At 37.3% G+C, this 23,467-nt stretch overlaps 1 protein-coding gene across 4 annotated transcripts in view; it reads right to left on the reverse strand.

Annotated features, from left to right (window-relative positions):
• Positions 1–462: 462 nt before the first annotated feature.
• L3MBTL3 (L3MBTL histone methyl-lysine binding protein 3) overlaps positions 463–23,467 on the reverse strand; it is a 77,851-nt gene continuing 54,846 nt past the window's right edge. For all 4 annotated transcript variants that reach the window (XM_058800793.1, XM_058800792.1, XM_058800791.1 and 1 more), the window contains exons 16-22: positions 22,681–22,783; positions 15,248–15,394; positions 13,653–13,817; positions 10,002–10,093; positions 5,401–5,564; positions 4,560–4,622; positions 463–2,325 (exon numbers count right to left, since the gene is read on the reverse strand). In XM_058800793.1, coding sequence (XP_058656776.1) covers positions 2,182–2,325; positions 4,560–4,622; positions 5,401–5,564; positions 10,002–10,093; positions 13,653–13,817; positions 15,248–15,394; positions 22,681–22,783 — 878 coding nt within the window. In that variant the 3' untranslated portion in view covers positions 463–2,181. The remainder of the gene's footprint in view (positions 2,326–4,559; positions 4,623–5,400; positions 5,565–10,001; positions 10,094–13,652; positions 13,818–15,247; positions 15,395–22,680; positions 22,784–23,467) is intronic.

Here is a 23,467-nt window from a genome sequence, read left to right on the forward strand (position 1 = left end):
TTTGTAAGTAGTTGTAAATAAAAATCCAGTGAGGTGCTAACATCCCCAGGTAATCTCTGTTGAGCTGCAGATCTCTTTGTTGGTTATCACTGCAGGCTGTAGACCTGGCACACAGGACAGACACAGAGGGTAGAGGAAAATAAACTACACAGAAGGAGACAATGAAAGAAAACAGAAGAATTTAGCTATTTACAGTCCTGCCTGTGCAACTTCAGGTGCTGCTGGTGACAAAGTCCAGGGCTATAAATGGCATTCTGATTGTAGTGGCCAGGGGGATGTGAGCTTTGGGAGTAAGTGTTGAGGGAGAGGGCACACAGCAGTAGCTAAGTTGCTCTTTTAAAACTACTGGCTGCACTGAGCTACAGTGAGAAATCACTCCACACACACACACCCATCAGGAGCAGCTGGGTTCATCTGGGACTCCTGGGCACACACAAAGGTAACAGAGGCTCCAGTTCAGGTTTTATTTGTATTGTAGTACAATAAGAGTGCAATTTGAACGTACACATATTGAACAAAATGTGAAAATATTATTTATGCAATGCTATGGGAGGAAATTAACAGAGCAATGCAACTTACTTAATACTGACCCTGTTTCACCTCATATTATGGCAGGAACCAGTCACCTACATGATCTGGAAGGGACACAGAGAGTGAAAACTTAAGAACTCCAGCCAAAGAAAAGCCTAGCAAAATCTGTGGGAAGATGTAACATTCTCCCAGCTCTGTGCAATGGGGATGTTCTGTTTGTTCTCAGTTCCACAGCTGAGCAACTGCCCACTGCAGCACTGAACAGAGGGCTGCCAAAAACCTGATCCAACTCTTCTCTCCTTGCAAAGTAATTCTGGAGCAGTCCTCAGTATACAGGTGCATCTGGTTTACATATAAAGTGCATCTGGTTTACATCTTGCATGTATATATACCACGTGCAACGACTTTCCCTATAGTAATCCTCCAAGAAAGGAGGTTGCCTCACCTCAGTACCTGCTGGTGGCATCTGCAGCCTGCTAATGACCTGGTGAATTGCATGTATTTTACACCTAGCATGTGCCGGTGCACCACAAGCATTTAAGTATCCTTTTCCCTGTGCTTTGCCTTTCTCCATATGCCTTATCCATTTACAAATCAGAGTTTTCAGCTAGAAAGTGGTGAGAAAAATAATTCTCCCACCCCTGGGAAAGCAAACCGCTGTAGAATATGAAACCAGGGTAGCAGTCCTAGCTTGAGCACAGTTTTTCTCCATTGTTGTGGTAACTATGCTGAAGACTGGGAAGTGCAGACACAATTGAATGTATTTTCTTTTCTGCTAATTTCCTTGCCTCAAATTACTCCTATTTTCTTCCATGTTCTGATGGACTGTAGCAGACTCCATATAAATGGCTGGGACTCTATTGTGCAGCATAAACAAAAAATCTTCTATGAAGTCAAACTTTATTTTTCAGTTGCAGCCTTCTCTATACTGGTCTTTTGATAAAATACATGAAAGATGCTGGTGGCAAAACTCACGTAACAGCTTTGTAATCGTGCAAAAGTAAAAACATTCAGTTATCAAAAAAGCATTATAATTTCAACCCCAACAAGGTTTGTTTTGTTACAAGCAAACAGACAGTTTTATTATCTGTAAAGTAATATGCTGTAGCATAAAGTGTCACATATGTAACATTAAGTGTTTCATTTTCAAACTATGGCACAAATACACATTAGCCGTAACAGTCTCATCTGGCTACCTGTAGCCTAATTTTTGGCTGATCAGTTTTTATTTTGATAAAATGAAGTAAAAGCTTCTGAAAAGTAAAATGGGTACATGAAGTACAATTCAAGAATCCTTAGAAAATATTAACGTTCCCTTATATAATACAGCATAAATAATTAAGGAAGGTTTTCTTGATGTCCAGAGAGAGTTAGGTATCCTAACCATCCATGGAGAATTAGCGCCATTAGTTTGGTAAATGAGACCAGCTGACTCGGGTGTCACACAGTACCTTCTCAAAAGCTTGAACACTTCCCAGAAGGATTCAGATGTGTACTGGCTCCAGGAGATTATAAGTAGTCCACGAGTGCTGAACTTCAGTTTCTTCCTTTCTGAGAGTCCTTACTCTACACTTCTAGTGAGTCTTTGTGCTTTGAATAAAACATGAGCTCCAGTGGAGAAAGCCAGTTCGTGCACATTTTCCATTATCTTCAAAGTTCATTGTGTGAATTTTTCTCTGCAGCTTTGAACATCAGAATGGAATTAAAGATTTTTAGGGCTGGTCCCAGTTTAATGCTCATTATTTTGACTATGTCTGATTGGGTCATTAGCAGGAATGCTTCTCCATCAATTTGCTTTAAAAGAAAAACACACAAAGCTATTAATAGATTTGACAGTGCAGCAGTATAAGTTTCAGAAAACATGAAAAGAAAAGTCCCAGCAACTTCAGACAAAGTTAAGGACTGGCTGAATACAAGCACTTTCAAATGCTTTCAGGAGCTTTGATTTCAACCTTCAGACAGATCAGCTAGTCTAAGAGAACAGGATGATCTTCTTCCTGCTCAAAAACAACCGTCTGGCTAATTTTCAGCTAAACGTTTCTCATTTTCATACTGACAATATAAAACCTATTGAAGGGTAAAGAGGGTAAATTAAGTGCAATTCAACTATACTGAAGCACAGCAATGCTTTTAAACATCTTAGCTATTCGTTTTATGCCAGCATCCATAGGAGAAGCTTCTGGCTCTCTCTCCCAGCTATAGAGCTGGAATCCCCTTCAGACCAACACTTCTCTGCTCACTAAATAGCAAATTGAAATTAATTTGATCCCAGATGAAAATAGGGGCAAGGCTAATAAAACTGCCTCTTGGACACAAACATAACAGAACATTTCAAAACACAGAATATTTTTTCTTTGTATTGTTGATATTTTACTAAACTTTACAAATGAACATTCTCCTGTAAGCAAATCACTCTCTCAGCAGGAGTGCTAAATCCCAACAGGAAGAGCCCCCAGGGTCCTCACTTCAGGGGCTTCAATGGGGCCAACATTTCCTATCTAAGCTTTTGATCACTTAGGTATCTAAAGCCAGACTTGGTGGGCTCAGAACTTAAAGTGTGTGAACTTGGGGCCCCCCAAATAAAAAGCTGAAGCATCTTAACAGAAGCAGGCTGAAGGTTCATTTCCATATAGAAGTTTGAACCAGCATCTTCTACCTCCTGATGTCAGCCAGTCCATGCCTCAATGACCTCATTGACCTCAGTGGGGGACATTTAATTTACTAGTCACAGACAAAGCCTGAGAGGCTGAATCCTAGAGAAGGGAAATATTTTCTCACACCTCTGAGAATGAAAGTGTTAAGAATTCAGCATCTCTGTGGCACTTGCTGTTTGCTGACTTGATTAGCAATATGCCAACTTTTATTTCTAAATTAATTGATGAGACACCCTAAGTGACATAGGGAACAATCCAGGCTTGAATACTAAAATGCTCAACATCTGAGCTAGTGCCAAATGCCCAGAGATGCAGCCTCTCAGTCCTTTGATAAGCAGCTGTAATAGTCATTACAGTCTACAGCACAGCCTGAAAGCTTCTGTTGCAGGAGATTAGCAGGGCCATTTGTATGCATTTTCCTCAGGAGGTGCCTTCCCAAGTTTAAGCAGCAAAATTATTCTTCACTTGAAAGGCTGGCTGACTCTGCCCATTCAGGTTGTCTGGCTGGGATAAGCACCTGATCACTCTGGCATCTGTGATCAAACTGCCTTCTTGAAGCTAAGCATTAACATTAAGGAATAACAAAACTCTGAGCAGAAAAAAAAAAAAGACAATCTAGTTTATAAGGCCTAATGTATCTAAAACCCTATCCATTCCTAATGACAACTTTGGAAAAACAATCTCAGATGACAGAAATGCACACCTGACATGCTCACAAAGTGAGTACATGCTCCTTTGAACCTCATCAGAACCTTCAGATCTTCTCACTGCTGAGTTAAATCACATTCATAAATTGGCTATATCAGGAGGAAGAGCATCAATAGCTAAATGTGATGAGACAAGATGCAAGGAGTTTTAAGGGGCGGTTATCTCAAACTACTGTTCTGCTTTGTTTTACTTATTAACATCCTGGAGAACTAAAATAACATCCTTGCTTACAAATCTTGTCCAATCAGACCAAGAGAGAACAGTAGTAAATCAAAAAGTTTGTAAGTAATTTCAATTGCCAGGAACAAAGATGGAAAAATACCTGGCTGACACTTGGCTGGTTTTCTCTTTACTTTCTTCCTATTTCATGACCTGAAAACCAACCTAATCTTCCATACATTTGCATCTGACTTTAAACAATGTGGCACTGAAATGGGTTGTCCCAGGAGGCGGCGGAGTCACCATCCCTGGAAGAGTTTAAGAGGCATCTGGGTCTGGTGCTGATTGGCAAGGTTTGGAGGCTAGAGGGATAGCGCTAGGTTGGAGGATTAGACCTAATATTTTAAAGAGCTCTTCTAACCCTGATTCTCTGATTCCATACACTTCATTCTACTAATTTGTATGTATTTCTACCAAGCTTTCTTGTCTCTGTCCTTTTTTACGCACCTCATCTTTAAACACCTTGCCATGTTCTTCACATCCTGGTAAACTTCGTATAAATTCAGAGACCTGCCACCAAAGCATACAACAAAAGATTTAGTTAGACTCATATTTTCTCAAAATAGTCTTTAAGGCTGACAATCATTAAAGTCTTTTAGCTATTGTTTTTACAGTCTCATATTAGGTGTTCCACCTTGTTCTGTAAGTGCATAGAGTCATGCTTCTTTTGTTCTCTGATTAAATGAGATCCAACTGCCTCGGGTGCAGAGAACAGTCACAGGTACTTGTGAAAGTAAAGCAATTATGAGATTCTGTCTGCCCAAGCATTGCTACATACCCGAACAGAGGCTCTAATCTTAAAATCAGGTGCTATGGCCTGACCATATCCATACAGTTCCTCTCTGCACTGTATAATCTCTCTCCAAAGCAGTGTGCCACATCCAAACTATGCACAAGGAATAGCTGCTTGCTCCATGCAGACCCCTACACTGGGGTCCATTCCTCCAGAATGTTTGTGTGGGGACTAGATGTTGGTAGTGGAGACCATGAGCACTTGATATGCTGGACCATACATTTACCATTTCTCTTTAGAACACCAGTGAATATGCTTTTATATATATACATACACACATATTTATCTGCATCAATACGCATATGAATGAATACTTCTGCTTCTGGAGCTGGATGGCAGCAGGATGAGCATTTTAGGGATCACTTACATTAGATTTGCCTGAGTCTAATCCTCTGAGTAGTCATGTACTATTCTTAATCTATGGGGATAATCTAAAGCTCTAAATCAGACTTCATAGACAGTGGTAGTAAGACAGAAGACAAAGAGGGAACCTACCTCATCTGTACTCCACTTAGAAACTTTGCTGGCTGGGATCCCAGCCACACTTGGAAGGAGCTTGCTCTGCTGTTCCCAGCGCAAGGGCAGGCCAGGGATTTGCAACTTAGAAGACACGATAACTGGTTGGGAGAGAAGCCTCTGCGTGTTGGGTTCTTCAACATCTTCAGCAACAGGAAACACGAATTAAATCCTCAATGATGAGATCAGTCATGGGAAAAGCACATTCATTTCTATTCATGGGCCTCCCTACACAAGCTGTACAGTTTTGCTTGAATAGTAAAATGCCATGAATGCCAAACCAGAATTGGAAGTGCCATGACTGTTCTTCCACTAGTATGACTATCATCATATTGGCTCTCTATAAATATAACTACTCCTACATGGAAGAAGTCTCTTTCAACACAACACAATTCCATGCCATCAGATCTGTTAACATAACACACCACAGGTCAAACAATTTAAAATATTTTGGTACAATAAATGACACTAATATTTAATAGTAGTACAGCAATACAAGAATTAACTTAATTTTGCGGTTGAGCTGTTAGAAAATCAAAAGCAGCACTGCACTGCTACAAAATTCCAAGTGAATCAGTTATACAGTCCCAGCCCACACAACATTTATGGCTCATCCACAACAAAATGTTTTTCAGTTCTTCTGAGGAAAAAACGCAAATGTCCGCAAATTCTCTGCTTCCACTTTAATTGAATGTTTTGTTTGGAAAATAACATTAAACTCCTCCGTGCTGCATTTTATCTCACTCATCCGTATTGGAAGGAATGATCTCCCATCCCACTGTCCCCAAAGGTAATGCACTGGTGGGAGGCTGCCTTCAGACACACGCTGCTGATGTCTGGAAAAAAGCAGCAGCTGCAGATGTGTGCAGCAGGAAAGAGTGAAGAGTGATACCTCAAATGATGTCAAACTGCATATGACATCCCTACTCATTTAGATCCATTGGCAATGCAAAAGCAGCACGCCTGCTCTCTGAACTCAGGCCCAAGTACTTCCCAATTGCCAACTCTGATTGTGGAAAACCTCTGAAATTCACTTCTTAAGGAACAGCCAACAATGTACACTCTTAATGCCTAATATTCCTTAATGACATGGTTCATACAGTTACTCACAAATCCCTATGCTATTTTTGTTGGGATTGTTCATTTCTGTTGCAGTTTCATTCTACTTTCACTTTTGAGAAGCTGCTATTAACCACAATGTTCTAGTTTTCACACATTTGCACGCAACAACTAGGGCACAAATTCCCATTATGGATTTTTGCCAGCACAGTGGGGCTGGTCTATAATACACCTAATATAGGATGTTACCACATTTGCTTGTGTTGTTCTGCTCCTCGAGCCTAGTTTTTTGTTACTTTCAAGATCTATCCTCATTTCTTATTAATGCCTATTATTCTGAAGTTGACTCTTAAGCCATTTAGTCAGCACTGTCAGCCCACTCATTCATTTCTTTTAAAATAGACTCCTTAATATTTTATTACCATTATACTCCCATTCTTCAAAGAGAGTTCCCTAAATGTCTTTTTACACTTCACTGTTGTGTTACAAATGCTCCTTAGAGCCTCTAATACTAATAAAAATCTCAGTGAGAAAGGAATGTAAAAGGTAGAAAAATGTAAAGCATATTTTACAGAACAGTATCTTTCTAATTGTTCCTCAAATCCCCTCCCTATCCTTACCCTCTCATCTTTTCCTTCTAGACAAGGTCTCTCAAGAGTTGGAAATGTTAAGTGTTCAGCTATTTTTTCCTTTCATTCACAAAACATGCAATATGTTGATAGTGCCACATAAATAATAAATAGCAGACTGTAATGCTGTGTGAAGAAAATACCACACAAATCACACCCTGTATTCACATATATAAATATATGCATGCACACAACAGCACATAGGTACAGGCAAAATAATGAGCAGCATTCTCAGGCAGTGTAGTATCTGCCTCACAGGCAAGGCAAAGAGCACCAGTGGACCATGTAAAGTACATTTCACTCAACTAAATTGAAGAAATTAAAAATAAAAGTCCCTAGCCCTATGGCAGATAAAACCACAACAGCAAAAAAGAGGAAATTTAGATTTAGTGTGGGTAACCTTGTAACAGGAAGCCCAGAACACACCGCTTTGGCTACAATCTATATCTCTAATACCAGACGGTTAAAAGTTTTCCCTATCCTCTGGAGTATGGAATGCTCTGGAGTATTTCTCACTCTGCATGCTCTGCTTCCCATAGAGAGGCAATCTGTCTTTCTGGGCCACAGAAAATATGAGATCTATTCCAAGTTATGTCTCAACTGGGACATTTGGAAGATTAACTTGAGGTGAACCAGAGATTAGCCAGTTTCATCACAGAACCACAGCTTCTTCAAGCACTGAAGTGAAGAAAGAAAATCTGCTTGCCAGCTCCACAAGACAGCAGCCAGATGCACAAAGTTCACAGTTTTAAATCTTAACCATGTCTTTTCTGATCACATTTTGCTTCAGCATCCTGCCTTTACGTTGTTCTTACTTTACACCACCTTGTTATCCTTCTCTCTGAGAGTTCATCTCTATCTTCCTAATGAGTTACCACAGAACAAAATATAAACTTATATTTCATAGAAGGTAAGTGGCAAATACTTTCTGCATTAATGAGAGACCATTAACACTGCTCAGTGCCTCCTGCATGGGTCTAGCTCTTAGCATATGTAAGGTTTTTAAGCACAAGATTTATGCCCATAAAAAAGTTAGTATGAATGGGCAGTGATTTCAGTAGAGTTATTTAGCTCCAAATAATCTTTCTCCAAACAAAGGAAGACAGTAGTACACATTTTATAAAGTTATCAGTAGGGAACTGGTCAAGTGAGTATGGCAAAAGTAGGCTGAAGAATAATAAGGTAAGTGACATGCCAAAAAAAACAGGGCAAAAAGCACAGGTACCAACAGTGACAGTTCCTAAATGCACAATTATTTTATCTTGAGATTTCCATGACCATGATAGCAAGACTTTAATGATCCATTTTCCTCTTACAGTTTAAATGTGCCATCCTACTTAAACACATAATAACATAACATCATTATGTGTTTAAAAAGGACAGATTTTTCCAGACGATGATGTAAGAAAATGTTCTATTTTCCTAAATCTAACTATGCAAGAACCTAGCAAGCAGAGGTGTCAATTTTGTCAAACTCAAAATGCTTCACAAAATCAGGCCAGCTTTCTTAGAATTAAAAGAACAATTTAAAATGTTCCCAACTACTTGAATTTTTTTGTGTCAAACAATGCAAAAGTTAACATCAAAACTGCATATTTCCTTCCCACTGAAACAAAATAGCTAAAATTACTAAAAAGTCTCTTCTATAACACTAATACAGTTTTTTCACAGCTCCTACAGTAGATGGAATCTCTCAAATTTTACATTCACCAGAGTGCCTCATATCTGTCTGAAAAGTACTGGCAGATAAATAATGTCTTAAGATAAAAAAAATACACGAGGTAAATATTTAAAAATAAACCACTACCTCAATTTTATCTTTATGCAAGCTCTACCAGTCTCAAAGAATTTCCTGCATTTTACAGAGATGAGCTCACTTAAAAGGCAAGACATGTAGCTCTTGAAGAAACAGTTACTCAAGCCAATTACTCAATTTTGATGAAAGCTTTCAAAGTGTTGTTGTACAAAAAATTGCTGAAGAAAATAATCTAAAAATACAAGGAATTAAGATTAGAAAATTAAGATACATAACTTGCATTGACCTTGTATCAGTTAATAAAATAATTGCAGCAAAGCTGCACTGCAACAATGCACTGACTTGGTCTAATAACAAACCTGGTACTAAGATTTACACATGAAAAAATCAGCAAATATAAGACTGATATTCTGGATTTGTGCTGTATTCTTTCTAAACAATGAGGATAAAAATTATTAATGAACAGCTGCTTCCATCTGTCCAAGTGGATCTGTGATCAGCCAAGAGTTTTGCTACAGCTGTACATACAGCCACTCAGAATCACTGAACAGAAGAAAAGTCCACATTGGAAGAAACCTTTGGAGACCATATGAGAACTTTCCTGTCTCACCAATGAGGAGCCACAATCTGGCCATCACCCTCAACAAGACTGAGGCTGGGTTAATAAGACACCTTAATTTTGCATTGTATCTGTAATGTGTAAGTACTTTAACTTTCAATATATTTTCAAGGCAATAAGTGAATCTTATATCTTTACAATTCAGACTGGTTTAATAAACTATTTTGAAAAGTCAGTAGAAAAACATCATTGAAATGAGATTTTTATATTGCTATTCATTTTGCACCCATCCTTACACCTGTGATAAAGTTCTTGGAAAAACCTTTGATGGTTACAAGCTAATCTCCTGAACAGGTAGGGGGAAGGGTTGCTGAATTTTGCCCTTTAAGGAACATCCCTTTGGAAATTCCTTCCAAATTTGCCCCAGACCAGGACATAGTGCTGAAAGTGTTTTTGGACACAGACAGCGAATGTAGAAAATAATTCGCAATACAGTTTCAGGAGAATTTCAAGGGACATCAAACTTCTTCACTTCTGCAGATTTTAATTTGAAACAAATTAAGAACTGCCAATTTACCTTTGATTTCGTTTGAAATGAGCAGCTTATTTTCTGTCTCCTCATCTTCACACTCTTTGTGCTTTATGGCATCCTTTGTTTGTAGTACTCCACTGAGGAAAAGAAGATGTTCAATTTTTATTAGTACATCATAAAAATCACTGAGCATGATAAAATCTCTTGCTAGCAATACTACTGACACACCAGGATTCCCACACAAAAGATGCTGTATCATTATAAAATAAATAAAGAGGATCTTATTTCTGACTTACACAGAATGGCATGACTACTGACATGAATTTTGCAAAGAAGGCTCAAGAATAGTGTAAACTAATATTATGTAAAGTATACCAACACACTTGACTTAATAACTGAAACTGGAAAATATACAAATGGAGGTAGTGGATGTGTCCACATCATAAGGTGGGAAGAGTGAAACCCACATATATATCTGTGTGTCCTACAAAGCCTGGCTGGTTATGCAGCCCATTTGCAGGAGCTGTCTGAAACAACACTTACTCCTTTTCCTCTGCCCAACATTCTTCTCTACAGGGCATCAACTCCTTGTCCGTACAGTTACTGACACCCTGTTGTGCAGCTGCTAATGATCCCAAAAATATCACCAAAAACATTTATATTCCTTTGCATCTGCTTTTGCATTACTTCTTATCCAGCTGCTCCCTAAGCTTGCCAGCCCAAAAATTTGCAGAGAGGGAATGTCTTTCCCCCTGTTGAGAAAAACCAGGCAAGAGATGTGGAAATAAGAGAATTTCTCAAGGTGGGGATGTATGGGGTGTGTACATTCCCATCCTAAAGTCAGCCCTTGGGAAGTTCCTTTTCAAACTCTGCCTTCAGAAGGCATTTCCAGATGTATTTCCTGGTACTTCCTGGTGTCTTACAAATGTGAAATGATATTAATTTGATGACATTATGTGTCTACTTACTTCGACTTTTTAAGAATTTCAGAACACTTTGGTTGATTCTTACTAAACCATCACAGATACTCAGAGCACTCGGAGATACCAAATACATAATGAGCATTTTCTAAAAATAGACACCAAACAGAATGATTCTTAGAGTCAAGACTACAAGAAATCTCACTACTGTATGAACTGATGCTTTACTATCTACCACAGAAGGAGTCAAGAACACCTTAACAAATGTCAAAATCACAGAGGAAAAGCAGATGTACACCTAACACTTTGTTAGGCATCAAGATTAGCTAAGCTCAAAACACAAATCCATAGAAGAAACAGACCTATTTAATTCCACTGTTTACATTTATATTATTGAATACCATTTATATATTATATACAAGAAAACATTTGTGACTGAATCAAGTAGGAGCTTCAGGTTCACTGACTTCAACAGAAATACAATTATCACACTAGTAATGGTGCAAAATGAACACTGCAGATCAGGAAATCCAGCCTTTTTAGTATGACAGGACACAAATAATAATAGTGTGACAACCAATAGCAGAGGAATGCATACAGCAGGCACAACGTCTTGTGCCACAAAAGACTTCTCCACAGTATCTTCCTCAGAAAGATTTGCTCACTTAAAACTTATTTTCCAAACTCCACAAACACAGAAAACTTTCTAATTCAGCTAAGGAAGAGATATCACCCAATCCTGTGAGGAAACAAGTACCTCCCTATTTTCTCAAGGGCAATTTTCATAGCAGCATACATACAGAAATTTGACCTCATTAGTTAAATATGACTATATCATGAATTGAAGGTTTTGGGTAAGAGGCTGGGAGACAAATAGATTTTTTTTAAGAGCCAGTATAATTTGATTCCCAAGTCTGAGTGTTCAGATTCTTTCACTGTAAAGATTTCCAGAATAGAATTTTTATTACAGTGAAATTTTTTTGCTACTCTGAAGATACTTTAAAATTGGATATGCTGTAGGCATAATTTTTATCTTGACTTTTAATCTCAGGAACATTCCAGAGGGACACACTGCAGTATTTATGTATATAATTATATTTTTGAAAACCAAAATTTTCTAGTATACTTGTTTGATGCATAGAGAAAAAAATATAGAGAGAGAAAAGAAAAAGAGTAAGTGGAACCAAGATTAGCTGAGTACCACTTAGATTTAACATGACAAAATAAAACTTATGTTTGGGATCATTTGTGGTTGGTTCCTCAATGAAAGGATTCTATGAAATAGAAGATTACCTTTGAATACAAAGGTATACACAATTGAACTGAAGTCAAACATAATTAAATCCACACTGTGAGCTCAGCAACTAAAGAGCACACAAGTGTGTGTATCTATGTCTTCAATTATGCATGTGTACTTTGAATACACATCTAAAAAGATCCACTGGGTATTGCAATAAGCAGATGCTCAATATTTTATAATCCCAGCAGTTCATATATACCTAATGTTGTGAACATTATTTTTCATGCCTTTTTCAAAGGGAGATTATTCAACTGAAAGTCCTCCATGACTTTGCTGGATACATAATGAATGAGGAAAGCTAGATGATAAAATGCAGCCAGTCATCAGTGTATTCGAACAGTTGAAATACAAGATGCAAAGTCTCTGGATAATTCAAAGCTGGCACAAGACCTATTCTCTTAATAAAACTGACTCAACACAGTGAACAGATAGCACAAGTATTGGTTATTTTAAGTCTTCTAAAGGTAACACTCTCAAAAAAAATAAAAGACAAAAACTTTTTTCTTCAATTAATCTTAAGAGGCAGTCTGTAAAGCCAAAGTATATTTCTAAAAAAAATTTGAATTTATTGTAAGTATGATAAAAATTATGAATTACAACTATTTTTTAACACAGGTTACTTCAAAATTACACTTGAAGCCATCTTCCTTTCTGTGGTGTTTAAATTCACTAGACTATGACTAGTAAATGCTGTTTATTATCCTGAGTTGGAAGGGACCAAATAAAGATCACCAAAGTCCAACTCTTAAGAAAACAGTTCCATTTCAATCATCAGTTTTACTGTGAGCTGTTTTATTTACCATAAAATACCAACTCTCCTGTCTCTGTCTCTCAAAACACTAATATTGTTAACACAGTTCATATATTATAAACACAAAATAATGTAGCTCATGTAAATATATAACAAATGACATCTTCTTCCAGGGTGCCATCTATTTCTGTTTGAAAATAGTCAATAAATTAATGTAGCGATACTGTAACTAATTAAAAGTGTAGGGAATCCTATTGCCTCACATATCCCCATGAAAACACTGAACTGTGTACTTTTAGCTTCAAAGATAGTTTCCAAATTTGCTCTGGAGAAAAATATTTATAGTATAAAAAAGTTCTCATGTCATTTTCTGTCAAAAATACATGCCAGATACTGAAAGATAAATAATTACTTTTCATTTTTCCATGTTTGTACATATTTGTATATATAAAATAATTTGGACACAAACCTAGGAAGAAGAATCTCAATTTCCAATAATTGTATTGTATTTTTCCTCTCCTCTAACATATACTTATTTCTTATACACCCTGTGATACTCCCTTCCCCTCTATTTCTAAGATAAGGAGAGCTGAAGAGCTTCCATCTCCTTCCCCACTGCTTCTAAGAATTCCACAGACAAATCACACTGGACTGCTTTGCCTGGTAAGTTGCATTTTGAACTGACTCCAAACACACTCAATACTTTGAAAGGAACTGAGAGTTACCCAGGTGCCTTCTTTTCTTTCACATTGCATAACAGGGGCTTCTTGCAAGGAGATTTATTTTCTGCATCTTCCAGCTTGGTTGTTTCTGGTACAGTTTTCCCTGATGGTCGATTGTGAGGTGAAGATTTCATACCTACATGACCAGGGCTGGGGCATTTTCTGTCACTGTTTAAAACAAATTAACAAAATGTTTAGAAGTGGAAGCAGCAAAGCTGTTTAATTTATTTTTCTCTCTATGCACAAAAAGGAAACTGAAAACATCCAAGGTGGTTTTTTGGTTAAGAAATACAGAGAAGTTTTTTTACTTGCCACTAAAAAAAAAACTGTATACATGGCATTTTCAGAAATCAAAATAAAGAACTCTCTTCTCTATTAAGTCAATGGTAAAATGATTAGACAATTAAACAGGAACAGAATTTGCCTAATATTACTTCTGATAATAAGCTGTCCACTTCAAATATTTGTTACACAAGAACACTTTCGGGTATTATTTTTCTCCTATATCTTCTCTCCCATAACAATCGCTGTGCAGCCTTTAATGTGTTCTGTGCAGCCTCTTAATTGGCAATGAAAAAAGCAGCACTTGACACAGTCCCTGCCACTGAGGACTTTGCTCAGAGTGCCAGTGGATTCACTGTAATGGTAAGCAAGCTACCTGCCAGGGAGTAATTAAGTCACTTCAGATTTCTAAAATCCTACATTTATAACAATCACATCAGGCAGAACTCTTAGACAGAGGAACATTCTGGGTTTTAAAGCATGAAGCTGAAACTGTCTTTGAGATGGCAATTTAAAATACAATCTATTGAAAATATGTGGTCATTACAGTGGGAACTGGAAATCTTTTCACATTTCACAACATTCGCGCTTTCACAATTACATTAATGTAACTCTTGAAAAGAAGGGAAAGCCTCTCTTCCTTTCCTTTCCCTTCCCCTTCTCCCTTCCCCTTCTCCCTTTCCCTTTCCTTCTTAAATTATCTATTTTTCCCTATAGCCCAAAATAAGCACAGGAATCAATATCCACGATTTCTGAGATAAAATAATCATCTGAAAATAATCATCTTGGTATCACACTCCTTTGTTTTTTCCCAGTGCTCCTGTTTAAAAGCTTCAGCTACAGACTTCAACATTATTCTTGCAAAACTCACTTCCAGTAATTTGATTCCTCACTCCCACTGTAAAGACATAATAGTGGCTGTTCTTCAAAGAGCTACATTAATTTAAAGTCACATCAATAACACCACTACAGCAAACAAAAGGAACAAAAAGAAATAATTTTCTAAAGGGAAACCAACTGGTCAACATTCAATTTTACATTCCAATTAACCACTTAGTAGTCTGGATAGTTACACTGAAGATGAAACCAAACTCTTGTTAAGCCATAGACAGTAAAATCAGTATCAGTCTTTGACAGCTCCATGACCTTTTTGATAAGCATTGAAAAAAATATTGTTCTTCCCTGTAAATGAAAATGTAGATAAATGGGCAGGCCTTTCTGAAACCATTCAGTCATTGCACAGTTATAAATCGCATTGGAGAACACAGAAATAAAATATTGCTGTTAGTTATGGACATTGCTTCAATCATAATTACCTGATTACAGGAGAGGTGCATCTTTCATTTGTTTCCACTTTTCTGTTTCTGGGGATGGGACTGGCTGCAGGCATCTCCCCACTCAATCGGTCGGGTAAGAGGCTTTCTTTGTTCAAGTTCATCTCTGAATATGGACAGCTGACTGCACTAGAAGTTGAAGAACAACAATTACTCCTTATTCTCAGACACTTTACTGATTTCAAACAAAATGTCATTTCCTAGAAGTAGATGCAATAACTTAAAATAAAGAAGATTTTTAAAAATGCAGTAAGTAGTTGTACTTTAAAATGTAAGTAAATCCATCAAATAAAACTCTAAATTCCGCATTTTGTTTTGACAGCAACTTGTGTCACACAAATTGCATTAATTTCTATTACAACGTTCATTGTGGAAAATTGCTTGATAAATGTTTAGCCTGCTCCCTCATCATTTTAATGGTATTTATGCATACAACACAGGATGCCTTTGACTATACCCACGTCTCTCCAAATAAAGTCATATTACCATGGTTAGTTATTTATGTGAAGGAGGATATTTCTATTATGTAATGTCTACACAGAAGCTGCATTTCAAGGGCAAAACATGAGGACTGAAGCACATCCCCTTACTGCAGTGAGTGCCCCATCTTTGCAAATGCCATTTTGTGATACTCCATTAAGAAACTGATATTTTTACAGTCTTTCTTAACATTGACTGCACACCTGCTGAGGAAATAATCTGACAATGAACATTGACACAATGACTTTTAAATACTGCTCTAAGAAAAGTGAAAGTTGTGCCAAAGTCAGAAAACCTGTATTTGCACAAGAAGTAGGAAAGGGAAAAACAGCAACACAAACCAAAACACATGGGGCTGAACTAGGATTTCCCTTTAGTAGAATGCTCTGCAGTGTTCAACTGATTAGTTAGCCAGACCACATACTCAACACACCAATGATAATATCCTATACTCTGAATAGTATATACATGTTACAACAGTGAATAGCATCACACTCAAGTTTTCAAAACTATATAAGGTACAGGACAGACTGTACTAAATATGATGCTCCATTTGTGGCTCATGAGCTATGACATTAAATATATTTTGAAATTACACTTTCCTAACTCACCTGTATTGTTACAATGACTTCCATAATGTTAAAAGGTAAAACCCCCATGGTTCTACAATTTTGCTTATTTTCTTTTCTGTGTCATGGACACAAAAGAAAGAAGTTACTGTAACTATCCCATCTTTCCATAAATCACTGCAATGTTTCATTTGTTTCACTGATAGTTACATACATGATTTCCAATGAGAACTGTCTAATATAAAAAACTCTACCTTGACAGCCATAGGCCCTGCCACCTCCAAATTTCAAAAATTAATAGAAAAACAACAGCTTTCACTATAGTTTTCTTTCTAAAAAGCAGAGCATTAAAAGAGAAAAAGGCATTTTAATTTAAAATATGCTGTACACTCTCCTCTTCCCTTACCAACAAAGCTCTGGGTTCAGAATGATTATGTAACAGCTCCTATAATGGGGTTGGACCAATATTGGTAATCTAATTTTGATGTTGCCAAGATAAACAAAAAGTTGGTGGAAATTTACATTTCTATCAGCACTTGCATAAAAGGAGAAAATTCCTTAAGGCCAAGACAGTCAGCCCTTGCTGGGGTTATCAAGGCAGAATATCAACAGTATCTTTGATTTCTTTAGTTGGCACACTTGAAAACAAGACAGTATAAACATTTTTTAAATACTATATTATTATTTTAAAATACTTGAGTAGCTATGCTGAACTTGAATTATGAAAGAAAAAAATAGAATAGCTTCTGCTTTTCTAGTCAAGATGGGATCCCTGTTAAAGGCTACTCCAAGCAGATGTAACAGTCTGCACAGCGCTGTAGAGGGACATGCAGCCATATCTCCAGGTGATCCAATGAAGCACAGAACAGGCACCTTTTGCCTTCTTCTGAGGAACTCTTTGTTTACACATCCAAATCAGATAGACTCCAGCCACCCAATTGACTACAAAACACTGAACTTGAAGTGTGGTACACTTTCGTTAACGAAATTTTTTAGAAACATGGAACAAAATATACAAATAGAAATTAACTTGGAACATTCACCTTTTATTTCTACTTTCTCTTAAGTAGAATGTGGCATTTTATTTTAAATCTATTTATATATGTCTACTTACATTTATTCTCAGCCTACTGTTTTTGTGTGTTTTAGGACCAGCCTCTGCCAGAGGACTTACGCTGCTGCATCTATCACAATGATTCTCTTTCAAAAGAAATACAAGATAAAAGATAAAAGCTTCTGCTCACGAAAAGGTTTGAAGGCACCAGTGCTAGTGTGATTTAAGTTCTTGCTGTGACAAACATATACCACTGTGATGAAATACAGTTTTCAGAAATTCATGAATATATTGGTTAATCTCAGTTCTGCCATTGGTACAGGGCAAAGCATGTAATTTTCTTTTGGCTTCCTAGGCTCACAGAGATGTTTTGAGCAATGTTTCTGAGCAGTTAAAGGGCTGTCACAAGAAAACACTACCAATGTGGTATTTAACTTCAGTTGTGTATTATTAAGCAAGGCTTACAGTCCCAATGAAATCTGACAATATAATTGTCAGACTCCAGCAGGTCTTCTGTTTACCAACACCACTAATAGGTTTTAAATTTAAAAAAACCCCAAAAAACGAACAAAATACCCTAAGAAAAAGCCTAAATATTCAGTCCTTTATTATAACTTGTCTGCTTATATACTACCTTTTCCCTTAGTATTTTCGGGAAAAACTGAAGTTGAATGACAGTTTCAGTCAACAATAGTTATAATATTAACAATGCTTTGGAACACTAGATTGAGATGACTTTTTATCTGTAATTAATCATTCAAGTTGCTGTACAATTTTTAAAAAACACCTTGATAGTCCTCTGATGTTACTGTTACTTGGGGCAACAAAAGAACACGTGGTTTCCACTGTTAGCTAGGTTACAACAAAACACAGCATGAATGAACCTGTGTATGGCTTTGGATCAATCAGTAAATGCTCCTGAATCTCAATGCCTCCAGCCTTCAGTTCAGTTTAACTTGTCTACTACAAAAAATGAAAAAAATTAATCTTGTTATTCCTACATAATAGAAGTATTCGATTTATATATGACTGTAAGATTTTAACACATCTCAAGGGCTCAGAAGCCTTGGTGTTCAGGTTATTTAATATTAAATAAGGATTTTTAACTCTTCTGTCACCTTAAACCTGGATTTCTGCTCCAGCTTACATTTTGCTTTAGCCCACCATTTTGAAAACAGCCCAAGTTCAGAAGGTTGTTTCCAAAATGATCAGATGTCCTTGGCTTGGGGGTACCAAGGTCTGCCAGAGGCTCAGGAAGAATGGCATGAAGCAAAAGCAGCAGGTACTCAATGTGAAACCTCTGCTATTCTTCTGGCAGGACTGTACAGCCCCCAGCACTGCCCACAGCTTTGGAACCAGTCCAACACCAAGATCTCAATTATCATTGGAGCTGCCTCAGTAAACAAACATTCACATTAATGCCACCTGACACACACACCCCCACACACAGGAGTAATCAGCCATCTCCAGATGCTGAAGGATCAGCACAGCACAATAATTAGCTGTCTGCAGGGCACCACTGAAATGGCAGCAGACTGGCTGGCAATCTGTGTGTCCATGACACAGTTTTCCAAGGAAAGGGAGCCACTGTTTCCAGAGTCCTGCACATGCTGAGTAAAAACAGCATTAAAATAAGTTTCTGTTTTTTACTGAATCATGAAAGATGAAGAGAGAAAAAGGCAATGCACCATTCTGATTACAGGCCTGGGATTTTCAATTCAACAGACGTTTTACATTACTAGCCCTTTCCAGAACTGAGGGAAGAGAAGTGTTGAGTAGCATACCCCACCTGTGTTTATTTGCAACTGCTCTTCTGTCACACTCAAGATCTATCTCTAGGTGCAGTTACGTACCTATCTCTTTTCTATAAAGTTCAAGGGTAGGAGGATAAAACTGGGCTGCTGGTAGGCATGGACCTTAGACTTCTCCAGACATTTGAAGATGCTCCTATCTTGTAGCAGTATGCAAATTTTCTGAAGCACAGAGTCCAGATGCAATACTCTCGTCTACACCTAATATAAGAAGGGAACATAGGCCAGGATTCTCTTTCAAACTAAAGAAGAGTAAGGCAGCACTCTGTTAGGTCTAAGAACTTGAATATGAAGCACTATTAAATCTAGATTATTAGTCTTTTTCAACACTTGGAATATTGTGCAAACTTGTATTAAGCCACAGACAGGTCTCCTGGTCCAGCTGTACTGTTTGGAAATGTCACCAACACCATTACCTTTCAGGTGCAAGTTACTGCTGAGCACTGCCAAGGGATGAAGCTCTATGAGAGGTGTATGAGAGCTCCAGACTGGACTAAGGGATGGATTAGACTGTCTAGAGCAGTCTATGTCCAGGTGATCACAAAGCTGGTAGCAATATATGATTAGCAAGAAACCTTCAGAGAAAAGATCCTGACAGCATCTGAAGGATGTGGGTTTTGTTTTTTGTTTTTGTTTTTTTTTTTTCCTTTTCCTGATGGATTTTGTTAAGTGATCTCTTTACTTCAGGCTTTAAGAAAACATTTTTAACTAGTCTCATAACAATCAATACAACTATTCTCTCTCACAAATTAAAGTGCATGTGTATCATCACAGCATTCATTTTTCAGGAGAAAGCTGCTTCAACAGTCTGAAGATGAATCAAGAAATCAAGAGTACTTTAGAATGGATTTGGCTGGTGCCAATGACCCTGAGACTGGCATCAAAAACCACTGAACAAAAAGATGTGGCCTCCTGCTGACCTGAGGTTTCCATGTTTATGTAACATGTTCTCCTACAATACAGCCTCTACCACAGCACTTCAGCTCACTTCAGCTTGCACATAATGCACGGGAAGTTTGAAGTTTCAGGCAAAAATCTTTACTCATGAAGAATTGACTCAAAACTCTAATGAACTACTTACAACTGACCTCTTCACGCTCCTGCTTGAACTTGAGAATTACTGCATGCATTAAACATCAGGGTATACAATTCACAAGCACAAATATGCAGGTGATCTGCATAATGCTAACAATCTGTACGTCAGGCTGCTTCAGCTGCGCCACACAACCCTAGATCAACTGGTGATAGATACCAAGTCCTTAATAACATCAAGTCTTCCAAAAAGTAAATGCTTTAGCACTGCTATATAATTAATCACAGAGGCTTTCATCTGATTCCTAAGGAACAAGCTCTCAAAATTATTTCAGAGCTGCTTAGCATTTTAAATTATGATCTTTTCTGCACACAGGCATTTATGCTTTGCACCTCATCACAAAAAAAACAAGATAAGCATGGTTAAATACATTTCAAGGTTGCCAAGATAAAAGAGCCAAGGGAATGCTACCTGATGTGGAAAATTGTACAAATTTTAAAATCTCTTGGTTAATTCAGGAAAAAAGTGGAGGTAGAATGTTACAATTTTTGTGGAAACCTGGACCCTCAAGTCTGTAGGCTCCAGAGGAGAACAAATCTCATTCTTTTCCACAGAAATACTCAGGAACAAAACTAGAGCATCATCACAGAGGGCAAATCAATAGCTAGTGAATAAGATACTTACTGGTAAAATATATTTGCTATGAAACGGCAAATATCTGTCTTACGTTCAACAAAATCTCCTTGGTTATATTTTTATACCCCAGAACTATCAGTTAATGTGCAAAGAATTGGATTGCTTAGACTACAGTAAAAAAAAAGAAGCACAATGAAATGCCATGAGTTTGTTTCTTTTCTTAATATTTAGGATGAGTAAGTATAACGACCTTTAAATAGCATGGAAAAGGTAGCTATAAAAGCAAAGGATACACAAAGTAAATAGACATATAGCTCTTACTCATCCCTTCCATCTAAAACATTAGAACTTTTATTGCCAATGTTTATTTAGAGAGATCATAAATGAAAAACTTTTCAGACAAATTTACCTTCTTTTTTTTTTTCTCATTTTAAGTTTCAACTTTGGTATGAAACCCATGGTATGTCGACCTGATTCTAAGTAATTGAGATAGCACTTGATAAGGAATTGGAATTTACTGCCTCCTAGATTAGATCCAATGATAAATCATACAAGACTCAAGTCTACTAGAATGTGAAATTAAATGGGTTTCAGATAAGCAGTCAGGAAGCTTTTTAGGCAAATCTAGTTTAGTTCATAGTTTGTGCTCTAACAGCACAAACAATGCTTCTGCTGCAGACAGGGAAGAATTTGCAGCAGAAGATGCCTTTTGCATATCAAAATGTAATACAGTGAGTTTTTGCTGGCCAGATATCTTTGACAGGGATTAGTCAGAACCTCAATACATGGTGATACACCATGAATACCTTGTAGCGTAATTTGAGTCAACGGGACATAATGATCTCATCAATAACGTGAAAAGATTGCAGAGCTCACTCTTGGATCAAGGAAGTTTGAAAAGATATTTTTAAAAATGTGTAGATAAATAACCAAAGCGCAGTCATCTAACCATATCAGAGAGCAGGAAGAACAAAGGATTATGACATTTGAGAATTCTATGACTGTGTAATGGAAAAATGACAACTTTTGGAAGCTCTAATTTGCAAAAAGGTAACAGGATGATATTTATGGTGCTTCACTCTCAACTTAACATACTATATTACTAGTACATCCCTTACTGAAACAGTCTGGATTCACTACACACTGGAAATATTTTAAAAATAATAAAATTTCAACTTGAGAAATGTTTTCCATTTACTCAGTCATTGTCTCTGTCCCTTCCATTCCATTCTCTGCTGCTAATATCAACTACTGTCTAGGATGGGGTGTCCATATTTCTGAATATTTCTTCAGAAGGTGTCCAACAAAGTACCTTTAGAAACACTAAAAAGAAGCAGCAAGTTGTCATTCGGGAATACGTCAATGAGAATCTCCTTCCTAGCATTGCTCCAAGCCAACAAGCAAATCCTTACCCTTACCAACCATGCAGAACAAGAACACCCGAGCCATAATAAAATCAGTGGCCTCATATTTCAAGAAGTTAAAAAGTTATTGCTTTATATATATCTGTCTGTGATATTTTGCAAACTGGACAGCAAGCTGAGGAATCCTCAAAGGAACAAAATACAAAGTAACTGAATCTACCAATCGTGACAAAGAGTAATGTACAGCAAATCTTATCTCAGCACACCCTGGTGAAATGAAGTTACAGATTGCTAATGTTTATTGCAGCATGCTCACCATGGCAACTGAAATAACTGCATATTTAGGTTTACAAGATTTCCTATTTTTTTTTTCCAGCTTGGATCTGTTTTCTTATGAGCAACAATTTAAAAGAACCATCTGCACACATCCCTTAATTGAAAGAATAAAATAGTTTTCAGAGAACATACCTATGATGGCCGATATGTCTTGCTCTTTTAATGTGTCCAACTCCCTTACATCCTGCTGTGGGACACCCTCCATGCTCTAAAGCTTCCACCAGTTCCAAGGGACCTGTATGCCAGGTGAAATTACAAATGAGACTCAAGAAAATTATATAATATGTAAAAGCTATATAAATATGCACAAATACCAGTGCATTGTAGCAAGCATGAGGAAATAAGTAAACTGAAACACTTTAATAATACATTCTGTAAAAGCATGATGGAGATTTAAACAACCTAATCCACTGGAGAAATAATTTTATTCCATGTGAATAAACCTCTACAACAGAACTACATTTGTATAAAGAACACAAATCTTGGAGGAATTGCATGACATTGAATTTCTCTTCTACTATCTACATTTATTTGGAACCTGGTTGTTTTGCAAGAGCACAGAAAAAGTAAGCTACCTTATCCCTGTTCCTGAAGACAGGGAGGTGTTTGTAATGTGTACTGTTCTTACACATTTTGAAACTGAAGTTTTCCAGTAAAAAAGATGTGAAAATGAAGGCTGAAAATCCTACTAAAAAGAACAACCCATCAGATTTTTTTTACTTTTTCCCTTCTCTGAATTTGTGTGTCTACCTGATTTTCACCAACCCGTACAATGATGCCTGCAGAGACATCAAAGGGTGTCAAAAGGAGCTTTGAGGCCCAAGCAAACATGATGCATAACCCAGAGTTTCACAGCAAGTGAGAGACAGCCCTGCTCACGACACTGGGAGCACCTGCTGAGCCTCTGCAGGAACGCACT

The sequence above is a fragment of the Ammospiza caudacuta genome, chromosome 3 (genome assembly GCF_027887145.1).
Source record: "Ammospiza caudacuta isolate bAmmCau1 chromosome 3, bAmmCau1.pri, whole genome shotgun sequence".
Lineage (NCBI taxonomy): Eukaryota > Metazoa > Chordata > Aves > Passeriformes > Passerellidae > Ammospiza > Ammospiza caudacuta.